Genomic DNA, 12,542 nt, shown 5'->3' with positions numbered 1-12,542 from the left:
TCCCCCCCACCTCCCTCCCCCCCACCTCCCTCCCCCCCTCCCCCCCACCTCCCTCCCCCCCACCTCCCTCCCCCCCTCCCTCCATCTTACTTGTCGATGAAGTCGTCTGTGCTCTTCTTCTGGATGTTGTCGGCGTGCCGCAGCAGCCAGATGATCTCATCGCGGGCGAACGAAAGAGCCATGAACACAAACAGAGCCTGGGGACGAGGGAGAGAGATGTGAACACACGGGTGAAACTGTGTGTGTGTGTGTGAGTTTTTCAATTTCAATTGAATTTATTTGATCAAGAGGGACAGTGTGCATTCATGAACATAAAAATGTAAATGCACCCAATTATAGCCAAAAGGGTCATTACTTTGGCAGTCCCCCTGCCAGAGTGAACAAAGGCTACAAGTGTACAAGTGAGAGAGAGATGGTGTTTCTGTGAGTATGTGTGTATGTGTGTGTGTGTGTGTGTGTGTGTGTGTGTGTGTGAGAGAGAGAGACAGACAGACAGACAGACAGACAGACAGACAGAGACAGAGAGATTGTGTGTGTACCTTGGGGCCCAGCAGACCAGGCTGGTCAGCTAGGACAGTAGCCAGCTCCTTCAGAGCAGACCTCAGGAACTTACGCCTTTCTCTGTGCATTGAACCACTGTAACAAACGCACACACGCACCGTTAATCCTACATACATCATTTACTCAGGTTAATAAATGGTTGAGAAGATGGAGATAGAGAGGAGACGGAGGTGAGAGAAAATGGAGGAGCAGAAAGAGGGGAACGGTCGGGTGGAAAGGGGGGGGGGAGGAGAGACAGAAGAGAGGGCAGAGGAGGGGGTACGTACGCGTGAGAGAGGGCCTGCTCCTTGCACTCTCTGATGTCATTGATACGTTTGTTGTAGCTGAAAGACAGAAGACGTGGTTTACACAAACCGACGCGCACGTGCCTTCATACGCCGTGTCTACGGGTGAGTGCGTGTGTATACTATGACTTTGTGTGTGCGTTCTCGTGTGTACTGTGTGTGTTCAGGTGTGTGTACGTGCAGGTGTGTGTGTGTTCAGGTGTGTGTGTGTGCAGGTGTGTGTACGTGCAGGTGTGTGTGTGTTCAGGTGTGTGTGTGTGTTCAGGTGTGTGTGTGTGTTCAGGTGTGTGTGTGTTCAGGTGTGTGTGTGTGTTCAGGTGTGTGTGTGTGTTCAGGTGTGCGTATTGCCTCACCCGCGGATGTTTACAAACAAGTCCTCGGCAGCCTTGTGTATGTGGAACACCTCGTCCCTGAACAGGCACAGGCAGGTGGAGCTCTGCAGGGCCAGCTTCCACAGGCTGAGAGCCGCCGCGTCGCTGCTCAGCACCGCGTGGCACAGGATGAACCCAACTGCGGGGACGCAGAGCGTTAGCGCACGCCATTCACTCCAATGGAAATGTTAGCATGATGCTATTAAGCCCAATGCTGACTTGCTAAAGGTTGCTACTGTGAAACTCATCTTGTCGGTGGGTGTTTGTGTATGAGAGCCTGAGTGCAGGTGATGGTAATGAGAGGTTCACTTACACACGATCCATTTCTCCATGGCGTCCAGGGACAAATATTCACATGGCATCTGCAACAAACAGCAACATTGGTCCCACTTCTAACACTGTGTCTGATTGGCTGGTGCTGGGTGTGGACAGTGTCTGATTGGCCAGGGCAGGCTACTGACCGTGTCTGATTGGGCAGGGTTCAGCATGGTGCTGGGGGCGCTGATGAGACTGAGCAGCTGAGCGTTCCTCCACTGGTCAGCTGACAGGTTCCTCCTGGGGTAGACCATCTGAAGAGACACCAGAGCCTCCGACAGAGACTGGAGAAGAGGTGGTGGAGAGGGGAGAAGGGAGGAGAATGGAGAAGGCAAAAAGAAAGGAAAGGAGGGTGGAGGAGGAGAGGAAAACAAGTGGAAAATGTAAGTATGACCAGTGTGGCTACCTCCTGTACAGCCAGACTACCTGTCACGGGTCCTGTGGCTAGCCTAACTCACCTTGCCGTGAGGGACAAACTCCTCCATCATCTTCTTCAGGGGGTTCTCATAATCTACGATCATCTGCCCCAAACGGGGGTACTCCCGGTCACTATGGCAACGCAGAACACAGTCACCAACACACCCCATCATTACCCTACCTGTGGTCACATGAACAGGCTGGTAATAGCTTTAGTGGGCTAGCAGTGTCTAGTACCAACAGGCATCACAGTCCACTATTAGGATTAGCGGGCTAGCAGTACCTAGCACCGTGGGTCATCTCGTGGGCGTAGTTGTAAAGGCCGATGATGGCCTTCCTCTCCTCGATTCTGGACAGCAGCATCATTAGTGTTGTGTAGGTCACCACCAGATCCAGGTAGTTCTTGGTCAGGTCAAAGTTCACCGTCTACACAGACAAAAGAGGCACTTCTGTACAACTGGCTGCTATGGAAACCCCCGAGATTCTCTTCCTTCAAAGGGACGTGGAGACAGACTTACAATATCAAAGAAGACTTGGCAGGCATCAATAGTGTTCAGTAGTTCACAGACATGGTCCTGGGAGAGGAAGATATTGTGTTAACTCATGTTCACACAACAGTCAAGGGGGAAAAATCCCCACGACAGAATAGAATATTCAGGACAAATCAAGGAATTCATAACTAGAATATTTGCACCAACGTATAACATTCAAACAGCACTCAGACACGGTTCCAGTAGTCTAGCTACAATGTTTCCTCCCTGGTGGTAGGTGGAGCCAGACCTTGAATTCCATGACATCGACAAAGGTGAAGTAGTATAGGGCTAGGTTCTTCAGGATCTCAGACTTCTCCTTCTGCAGCTGGGCGAGCTGTTGCTGTGGACACACGCATACACAGACACACACGTCAGGGCCACAGCCATGTAGCGTGTTCCAACAGACATGTGACCAGTAAAGACCAAGTAACATGTCCAGCGTTCCACAGTCGGGTCAGAGCTGCCAGGCAGACTCATGTCTCTAGTAGGTGCAGTCTGGCTACTGGACATGAGCCTTGCAGTCAAGCAGTCAGCTGCTAAGCTACTGTTTTAACCCTTCAACTGTTTTAAGCCCCTCTTCAACCCTTTAGATCTCATTGGTTGGTGACCTCAAAACACACATGAAGTGGCCAGTGGAATACTATGAAATATCATATTAATTAATGTCATATTAGCTCATTAGTTTGACATTGTTGTCTGAGCTTCTACATACTAAGCTAACTATTGGGGATTCAAAGCAGCTACATGCTATGCTAATTAGCGGGCATGCGATTTCTAGGCAGCTGCATGCTATGCTAATTAGCGGGCAGGTGATTTCTAGGTAGCTACAGCCACTACATATGTGCTCCAAGGTCAGGTTAGTCAGAAAGTCACTTCAGAGAGTCAAGTGGACCAGAGTATACCCAGGAAGACCCATATTAGCCATTCTCGCTTGCGGTGCTGGGGAAAAGGGTCACCACATTTTACAGTGAGTAGCTTGGTGGTAATTCAACTAGCTAGTGTGTTTTTAATAGTTCATTAATATAAATTGAAACTATTCAGTGGTATAGTAAACTATAGAAACCACACCGGTTAACTACACTACATTTATGACCATTTAGTTTTTTAAGAAATGACTACTGACCAGTCTTTGTCTTCTACCCCACAATATTAGATTTTGTGAATTTAGTGGGGATTATTCTTTTTACAAAATGTCTCTTTGTGTCTCTCAAAGCACAATAAATGCTAGTCCCAGTTAACTACATGCTGTAGTAACTTCCTTTTCATACTAGATTCCCCAACACTGCTCACATAGGTCAAACACATGCAGGCAGCTTGAGCTACCAAAGCCACCGGAAATGTTTTTGTCAATTCCAACTCATGTATACTCCACACTGAATATCCAATACATTAACTCCATAGATGTCCCACTGTTTAACTTAAATCTAAGTTGAAGTGTATGTCAGCCAGGACTAACTGTGACAATACAGTTCCTACAATACCAGCTTGACCGAAAGTCTGCAGCACTAAACCACAGAACCCAAGACCTGATGCAGAATAAGACTGAAGCTCATGGATAATTTGACCAATAGGAGTCCAAAATGAGGACTGTTTGTCCAATAGGAGACTGGGAGGGGGACATATTATTCAGGTTGTGGGTTCCTTGGGTCTAGGTGGTTTTCAGCTGATAAATTAAAGCTGTTCTACTACACAAACCAAGATGAAGCAAAGCTTAGCAAAGCAAAATAGGACAAAATCGAACAAACTTACCAAAAAGAACAATCCAGAAAAAGCCAAGTTAAGGCATGCAAAACAAAACATAGAAAAAAGGACAAACAAAGAAAACAACATAAGGGACCAGTTGACAGTTAAATGTGATGAAGCTGTACATTGTTCTGAGCCGGTTAGCAACACAATAACACAGCAAAGCTAACAGTCTGAACCTGATCCGAGAGCAAAGCTAACATTCTGACCAGTACCACAAAATCAGCTTTGATACATCTGACAAGACATACAAAGATAAAAATGTTTGAATCAATGGGTTGGTTATGTGATCATAAAATTACTTTGCATTCAAAAACATGCACGCACACACAAACACACAAGCACGCACAACTCATCCAATCAACACCAAACAAAAACATTGAGATCCTGATAATGGTGGATGACAACTTCCTGTCTGGCAGGAAGTGAGTGGACACGACTTACGTTGTTGTTCCTGGTCTCGACAGCAGGGAACTTCCGGACGATGAACTTGACAGCCGACTCCAGGTTCTTGTCCACCAGGTATGAGGGTTTGGCCTTGGGGTCTCCACATGCCTGAGGGGGGAGCGGGCAGAGCAGAGGACAGATCAACATGGCACAGCCACAGCTCCAGCAGCCTAGCAGACATCCAGCATGTGCGTGTTAGTGGAAAAGGGCTGAGTGTTACACGGGCATGACCAGCAGGATGAGGGGAGCTGAACACAGCTTGAGGATGAACAGGAGACAGGACAGAGAGACTGAAGAGAAAGAGAGAGGAGGAAAAGACAGAACGAGAGAGAGAGACGGAAGAAAGAAAAACGGAAAATGAGGGCAAGCACGTGCAGGAGAGAGAGATGAATTTAGAGAAAAGAGAGGGGGGGAAAGGAGAGAATTGAGAGAGAGCCCTGGCTAAGAATGTTCCCTGTGTTTGTCTTAGCTTTTAGCTGCCTCAACCATTCAAGTCCCAAAGGATTCAGAAGTCTAGTTCTGCCTGGTTTGTCCTGTCTTCACACTAGTTTTCTACTGGGTGGCGCTCTCAGGGTGATTGCTGTAACATTAACTGGGTGTAGAAGCAGACGTGCATTGTGGGAGACGTAGTGTTATGTGATGAGGATGATGCTGCGCATGCGTGTGCAAGAACACAGATTGTAGTGATGGCGTCCACACCTTAGGAGTTGTAAGCTGCTATTAGCTGCCTTAAAAACGTACTCTCACCAGGAGGCTACACATTAAGACTGTCGACAGCAACAACAACAGACACACAGCCTTCTATACCTTTTTATACCTACACCTTCACCACCTCCCTGTACGCTTATGTAGTGTTATTATCTGCCATAGCAGCAGCAACCTGACATTACGGCACGACAGCCACACACAGCAGCTTTTCATTTTGCATGGTATTGGCAAATGCCAAAATACAAAATGAAACAATAAAGCACAGACGACACAGGCTTGAGTCAGATAGTGCTTGTTCCCTCACTACAAGTAAGTTATTATGGGTATGTCTCCAGCTGGACTCAAGCCTGGTACTGTTCCTACACTCACCATTCTGTCCTACTTGGTGCAGCCTCACTCAAGTCAGTTAGCTTCTCTAACAGAGGGATTTTAATTTGGTGTGAAGGTCATCAGATTGAATTAGCCTAAGCATGCTAGTGTTTAAAACACACATCCAGTTGGTTAGGATTAGTTTATGTTAAAGGTACACATGCAAATGGGTAGCATTAGCTTATTTTCTGGACTACACACACAAATGGTTAGCATCAACTACAGATACATAGGTTAGCTTTTTCTTGTGTCTCAAATTAAGTTACAGTTAGTTAAAGATACAGTTAGTTAGCATGAGCTTGTGGCTCAGATGAAGCTACAGTTAGTTACCATTAGCTTGTAGTTGAGCTACAAAAATAGGTGATTAGCATTAGCTTGTAGCTGTACTTCAAAAACAGATGGTTAGCATTAGCAACACAGATTTCTGAGGGACAAGGACTAGTCAAACAGGGGTGACACAACACAGAGCACTCCCTAACTTACACACAGACAGACACTACAGCTAGCATTCACTGGAGGCCATATTAGCATGAAGATGATTGCCAAGTCTTGTCATGATTATTATCTAGCCTGGAATGTAGATAGTCTAACATGCAAGCCTTGTCATATTAGCTAGTCTAGCACATATGCTCCTGCATTGTTTTGTCGTAACATTAACTAGCATTATAGATAGTCTTGTACATCATATCAAAGCAATCCTTGTTTCAATCCTTTTATGGGATCACATAAAAGCTACCCTTGTAGCTAGCCTAGTACAAAGCTGATACTCTCCAGTGAGACCATCAGACAGAAGCCAGCGTACACACTTCCTGTGTAGAGACATGCTATCCCAAAACTTCCTGTCTGGAGAAAATAAAGACAGCACAGATTCTGAGGAAATTGTCAGGCTCTGTTGCGTTTAAAGTGGGGTATCTCATTCACCAGTGCTAGGGTACACCAGTAACATAGAAAGGGGGGGATGGAACATGGGACTAGGCAGAGAGCGAGAGGAGGGGAGAGGGGAAGGAGAAGAAGGAGGTTGAGATTCAGGGAAGGTGAGAAAGCTGGGCAAACCTTCCAAACTTGTCCTTGCTGGGGGGGAAGCGTTGTAACAGAAAGAGAGAGAGATAGACATCAAAACAGGCTCCAAAGCAACTAACATGCAGAGCTAGTTCAAACAAGGGCTTAGATAAACAGAACAGGTGTTAGGCTATATGGTTCCATGTGGGGGTAGCAGAGAGTGCACCACCCCTAACTACTGAGGCGCTGCCCCATCCTGGCTCTGTACACAACCTGACATTGCTGGACGAGACAGAGGTCTACACTTCCTGTTCCTGTTGACCTCTGGCTGCCCCCTGACCTCGGTGCTGGGTAAGGGGGGGGAGGGTCAGGGGAGAGGCAGAGGGAACAGCATGCAGGGGTAGCACAGAAGGTCACCTATTCTAGAACAACCCCGTTTCAGAGAGCATTGTATACCACAATATCAGTAGGGTGTTATTTTCAAACTGCATTTATTGATGTAAGAAAAATACATTCCAGCACTTATACATTACTGATTCTGGCTTTAGACAGATTACACTGCTGATTGAGTATAGACATATTCCTGTACTTGAACTTGGAAGTTTCCAGCTATAAACATATTTCAGTGCTTATACATGACTGGTTCTGGTTATATGTTCTTGGCTGGTTTTGGCCTAGTCACACGTTTTAGTCACAGTATGGACTACAGCATCACCAGGCCTGTTTATATGGTGTTGATGGACTGCTAACTTACTGATTGATCAAACTGAAGGCATGTTGCTAGCTATTTGTGTTACTGTAGCTTATTCCTTAACCTTAAATGGCCGACATTATCATGTGTATGGGGCAACCATGGTGTGGCTTTAGATTGTATGGCAGTGCTTCTCAAACTTTTTGTCCCAGGGACCAGCAAAGGATGACCATTTTATGTATGGACCCATTTTTTTTCTTCCTTTTTCTCCTTCTGCATCGAGCTGCCCATGGCTAATTTCTCAGTTGTGCTTTCAGCTGATCATGCCTAGCTACTGACTCATTCTTTGAAGGAAATCAAAGAAAAAAGAAGAGAGAATATGCTGCAGACTAGCACCAGTCTACAGACCTGGTTTTGTAAAACACACCTATATTGCTGTGTGTCAATTACACTTATGTCAATGCCTGACATCACTGATGAACTGGTCTAAGCTGGGAACCAATGAACTGCTAGTAACATCGTCATGGAAACACGGTAACCTGACATGCTGATATGAGGAGGTAGATTCTGCTGCTCTCTACTGCTCTGGCTGCATCTCCAGTGAGCCTGTTGCTAAGCAACAGGGCCACTGCATGTGCAGTTACAGTTCTGTAGACTAGAAAACATTGACAGCCATTACATAACACAACCATGCTTGCCTTTCTAATATAACATGACCAAGCTAGGCTTTCTAATGTAGAATGACCATTTCAACCTTTCTAATATAACATGACCAAGCTAGGCTTTCTAATGTAGAATGACCATTTCAACCTTTCTAATATAACATGACCAAGCTAGGCTTTCTAACATAATAATATAACCAAGCTAGAGTTTCTAACATAAGATGACCAAACAAGCCTTTTTAACCTAATATGACCAAGCAAGGCTTTCGGTTTAACATGACGAAGTAGCCAAAGTTTATTTATTTATGTTATATTGTGCTTGATATACAGTATAATGCAGAATGACATAGCAGTGCAGACTAACTGTTACTGGTATAGCTGAGATAGGCAGAGCGGGCAGGTTGCTGTCTTTTCAGAACTGAGGAGAGAAATTCTGACTGAGGAGCTGAGCTCTCCTGATTGGACAGATATCCTGACTGAGGAGCAGAGCTCTCCTGATTGGACAGATATCCTGGCTGAGGAGCAGAGTTCTACTGATTGGACACATCCTGGCTGAAGAACAGAGCTCTCCTGATTGGACAGATGAGCCAGGAACCAGATGACTAAGGAACCAGTAAGGAGGTATTTAATGTGGAGTGACTATTATGCCTCAGAAGTGACAATCAGAACAGTCCTATCATGAGGACTAGATTGGGTTCATGTATGTGTGTTGAAGGCCTGGTTATGTGTATCCCAAGAGACATCAAACAATTTCCACCTGTATGTATGGTCCAAATCTGTCTGTCTGTCTGATAAAAACTTGGCAATCTAGGGCTAGGGAGTGTCCAAACACAAATTAACAAATAGGCCTAGGTCATTACATGGGGCTTACAGTGATCCCTACTTTTCTCACTATTTCTTTACTACTATTTCTTCATATCTCTTCCTCCCTCCTCTCACTCTCTTCCGCCCACACATTCACCCACATACGCACGCTCAAAAATTCCAAAACATTCAGTCAAGTAGTCTTCGTTTTGTCGTATACTCTACATTTCTTTTTGGCCTTTGGATCATCAAATCCAATTATGTCACTAACTGCCATCCTGACTTTCTCTGTCACGGCGGGTACAGATTACAGTTAATAGTTCTGATTTGTGCTGCTGGCCGTGATTTGCTGTCAGCACAAGCACCAAAACCACCCATCAACCAGAGAGCGTCAACACCCATGGGCTAAAGAATCCGATCCTGGCTAGCTAACTAGCTAGCTACGGTTTAAATAACGATATACCAATGGAAAATAACTGTTAAATACTTGGCCGATAAATATTAAAATGGCCTGAAACCGAGCTAGATTCACGGCCGCCATAGGTTGCCTAATGTTACAGTCACACAACGATTAGCTCGCTAGCTACGCTAGTACAGCTTGCTACTACTACTACTAGCCTGCCGACATGTACTAGCATTGGGCCTTGGAAGCATTCCCTTCTCTTCCCGATATTTCGCAGGCATAACTAGCCAGAAAGCCATCACAGTAACTACGGCTAAGAATCCAGCTAGCAACTATAGGAACGGAGGCAATTATAGGGACATTCTTAACTAAGGCATGACAATATTATATTTTTATTGTATTGAAGTAAAGATATATCAACTACCTTTTTGATGTTATAGATGCGGGTGAGCATCCCGATCCCCCGATCATTGAGGATGGTGAGTTTCTCCGCCAGCTTCTGCTGGCTCGGCTGCATTACGCCCCGCGACATGGTTCTGGATCAGGCTGCTGCTCGAACCAAAACGCGTCGGATGTCTTTGCAATGTAGTGTGGCTACAATAAATACTAAGAAAATCGTGTTTTAGTGTTAGATTTCGCCCATATTCAAGGAAAACAGCTAGGCTATCTCCCCGCACTCCACCCGCTGTCTCCCTGTTTTTTTTCGCTCCGGCTAGAAGATAGGTGTTGCCCTGTTTCGCTCAGAACGAGGCTGTTTCCTGCAACACGACGCACATACCGGATGCGTCCCGTTCCAGGATAATGCTCCCTCCGTGAGCGTCCTCGTCTAAATTGGTCACAGATCTGGTAACCTTAGCTTGGTGTAAGCAGAGATACGGATACTACAAAGAACTAGGCCGAGTCATCGAAGATCTGAGAAGGCAAAGAAGAAGGGACATGGGACGATTTGGAATGGATTGCTGTTACATAGCTACAATTCCATTCGTGTTTGACAGCTGACTGTGGACTGTTTTACTGCAGCTAGATCAAATCGTTGATATCTGTTAAGAACATTTACTTTCGAGTTGGTCAGTTTATTAGCTATTGGGTTGAAATTGATTCAATTTTTTTGATTTGACGAGGAAAGGTTACTGTTTAAAAGAATACAGAGCAATGAATTCCCTGACTTGCGAGATAAACGGCTTCTCCAAAACTAGGCTAAAAAAGCAAAGCACGCGGGTAACCACTGTAACCGGGCGGCGGCTGATTGAGACCTTGGGTGAGGACGGGGACGTGCAGCAGGTCGAAGAGCCATCGGATGCAGCCTTCGGATTTGTTGAAGATAGCTGCTTGGACCTGCAAGTCGGGGTCGTCCGGCCATTTCTGTTGCTTTGTGAGACTTGTGTGTGGTGTGGATGTGGTGCCTGTTCCGTTCACATGGCCCAAGCCCAGTCAGTCCTGCAAAATTACTTTATTCTAACAGGAGGCTAATACTAACACGGCATCATAGAACACGGCAACCTAACTACAAAACCCATGCACAATGTAAACAATGTATAATAATATCTCAATATTGGTGATAATTCACCATAACAACAAGTAGGCCTACTTACAGAATCTAGGGTTGGGTACAGAGCCTTGACACTTGAGTTGTGATGCAAACTCTATCTGCTTTGCAGCCTCTCAGGATGCTGCACATGACCTGGATGTTCTGAGGAAGTTCAAGGTAGGAACTGGCCAGTATATTACACAGTTTACTGTCATACCCCTGATAAGCCCAGTGACACTGACACGGATACATAAATTCAACTTCTGATTAACGCTTACCCCCCCCCCCCCCCCAGGTGACCCATGTCCTGAATGTAGCCTACGGTGTGGCCAACCCCTTCCCCCACCTCCTCCACTACAGGACCGTCACCCTGTTGGACCTCCCAGACACAGACATCACCTCCTACTTCCCAGAAGGCTGTGCGTTCATAGAGGAGGCCAGGGCAGAGGTAGGGGCACATGGTACTGACTGGGGACTGTCTACAACTGTATCCTTCCCACCCTGTACATGACAGATTAGAGACCTCTAAGGAAGGAAGTGTTAGAAAGGACATGCCTTTCAGGGCAAACACCTTACATGTCGGTCTCTCTGTCTTTACCCCGCCCCCCCCCCCCCCCCCCCCCCCCCCCCCCCCCCCCAGGAAGGCGTGGTCCTGGTTCACTGTAACGCCGGAGTGTCACGCTCTTCCTCCATGGTGATAGGCTACCTCATGACAAGGGAGAGGCTAGCGTTCAATGATGCGTTCAGCCAAGTGAAGGCTGCCAGGCCATCTATCTGCCCCAACCCAGGCTTCCTCCTGCAGCTGAAGAACTACAACCCCCAGGCTTCCACTAGCAGCTAAATAACTCAAAAGGAACCAGGCTTCTGAAAGCAGCTCCAATACCCAGGCTTTCAAGGTGAAAACTCCCAATTCCCTAGAACAGCTGAGGAACTGAAGACAAACATGACATTTTCTTTTGTTTGTGTGTTTTATAAGAATAGTTTACTAAGTGCCAAATAAATTAAGATCTATACAATAAATAAATGCTGTTCCTGAGGTGAATTCTGTGTCTTCTACCCCTCAAGTGAGAATGAGTGGATTCCCCCAAAACATTATACCTATGCTGTTTAGCCACCAGATGGTGCCCTTACCTTTCTTCAGTCAGGTGTCTTAACGATGAGACGATAACTGAATGAAATGTGTTTTCACTGTGTTTGGCTTGCCGCACCAGTTATTTATTAGGTTGAGATGCCATTCTGTGGGAAAGTAAATCAAATCTAACTTTATTTATATAGCGCATTTGATACCAGAAGGCAACACAATGCACTTCACAGAGGGGAATGCAACACTCATTTTCCAGAGGGAAGCAAAAAAACAGATCACCCATGTATTGAGTCCTAAAAGCTCTCAGGAACAGGGCTCAACGTGGTTTTTGGTCTGATATCTAACGTGTGGATGGGCAGTAAGCTGGACGTTTCTCTGACGGCGAGGGTCAGTTGTGGGGTAGTTGATGTGTTCGGGTTTCATGTGAGGATGTCTGAAAAAAGACCCCAGTCCACTCCCAGCCCCCATTGTTTCAGTTATTATACTGTCTCCATATCTGATTTTCTCCCCCATCTTTCAGCCTGATATCAGTCTTTCCACCCTTTTTTCCCTCCCTAACCGCTTGGTTCCAGGAGCTGAGAGTCGTTAACTAAAACTTAATGACTCGTAGGAACAGAGGGATT

General features: G+C 46.0%; 2 protein-coding genes across 10 annotated transcripts in view; one reads left to right on the top strand and one right to left on the bottom strand.

Moving 5' to 3' along the window:
- Positions 1-10,051, bottom strand: part of nckap1 (NCK-associated protein 1) — a 16,878-nt gene extending 6,827 nt beyond the window's left edge. For 2 of the 5 annotated variants that reach the window (XM_047030534.1, XM_047030536.1), the window contains exons 1-13: positions 9,732-10,051; positions 6,802-6,819; positions 4,669-4,779; positions 2,729-2,821; positions 2,467-2,523; positions 2,232-2,374; positions 1,990-2,080; positions 1,678-1,815; positions 1,530-1,578; positions 1,199-1,355; positions 828-884; positions 540-636; positions 91-197 (exon numbers count right to left, since the gene is read on the bottom strand). In XM_047030534.1, the coding sequence (XP_046886490.1) occupies positions 91-197; positions 540-636; positions 828-884; positions 1,199-1,355; positions 1,530-1,578; positions 1,678-1,815; positions 1,990-2,080; positions 2,232-2,374; positions 2,467-2,523; positions 2,729-2,821; positions 4,669-4,779; positions 6,802-6,819; positions 9,732-9,839 (1,226 nt within the window). In that variant the 5' untranslated portion in view covers positions 9,840-10,051. The remainder of the gene's footprint in view (positions 1-90; positions 198-539; positions 637-827; positions 885-1,198; positions 1,356-1,529; positions 1,579-1,677; positions 1,816-1,989; positions 2,081-2,231; positions 2,375-2,466; positions 2,524-2,728; positions 2,822-4,668; positions 4,780-6,801; positions 6,820-9,731) is intronic. The other 3 variants (XM_047030537.1, XM_047030538.1, XM_047030539.1) reach the window with 3 other exon arrangements.
- A 47-nt stretch (positions 10,052-10,098) lies between these two features.
- On the top strand, positions 10,099-11,871 carry LOC124474477 (dual specificity protein phosphatase 19-like). Of its 5 annotated transcripts, none has more exons than XM_047030637.1 (4): positions 10,099-10,679; positions 10,966-11,012; positions 11,131-11,283; positions 11,476-11,871. In XM_047030637.1, exons 1-4 carry the CDS (start codon positions 10,460-10,462, stop codon positions 11,674-11,676), a joined length of 621 nt encoding a protein of 206 aa, XP_046886593.1. In that variant the 5' UTR covers positions 10,099-10,459; the 3' UTR covers positions 11,677-11,871. The 5 variants fall into 5 exon arrangements, with proteins under 5 accessions (XP_046886593.1, XP_046886597.1, XP_046886592.1 ...); XM_047030641.1 differs by having other exon boundaries at positions 10,107-10,565; XM_047030636.1 differs by having other exon boundaries at positions 10,107-10,688.
- The last annotated feature ends 671 nt before the right edge of the window (positions 11,872-12,542 follow it).

This window comes from Hypomesus transpacificus, chromosome 12 (genome assembly GCF_021917145.1).
Source record: "Hypomesus transpacificus isolate Combined female chromosome 12, fHypTra1, whole genome shotgun sequence".
Lineage (NCBI taxonomy): Eukaryota > Metazoa > Chordata > Actinopteri > Osmeriformes > Osmeridae > Hypomesus > Hypomesus transpacificus.
The sequence above is the reverse complement of the archived record's forward strand: the minus strand, read 5'-3'. Positions and strand labels throughout refer to the sequence as shown.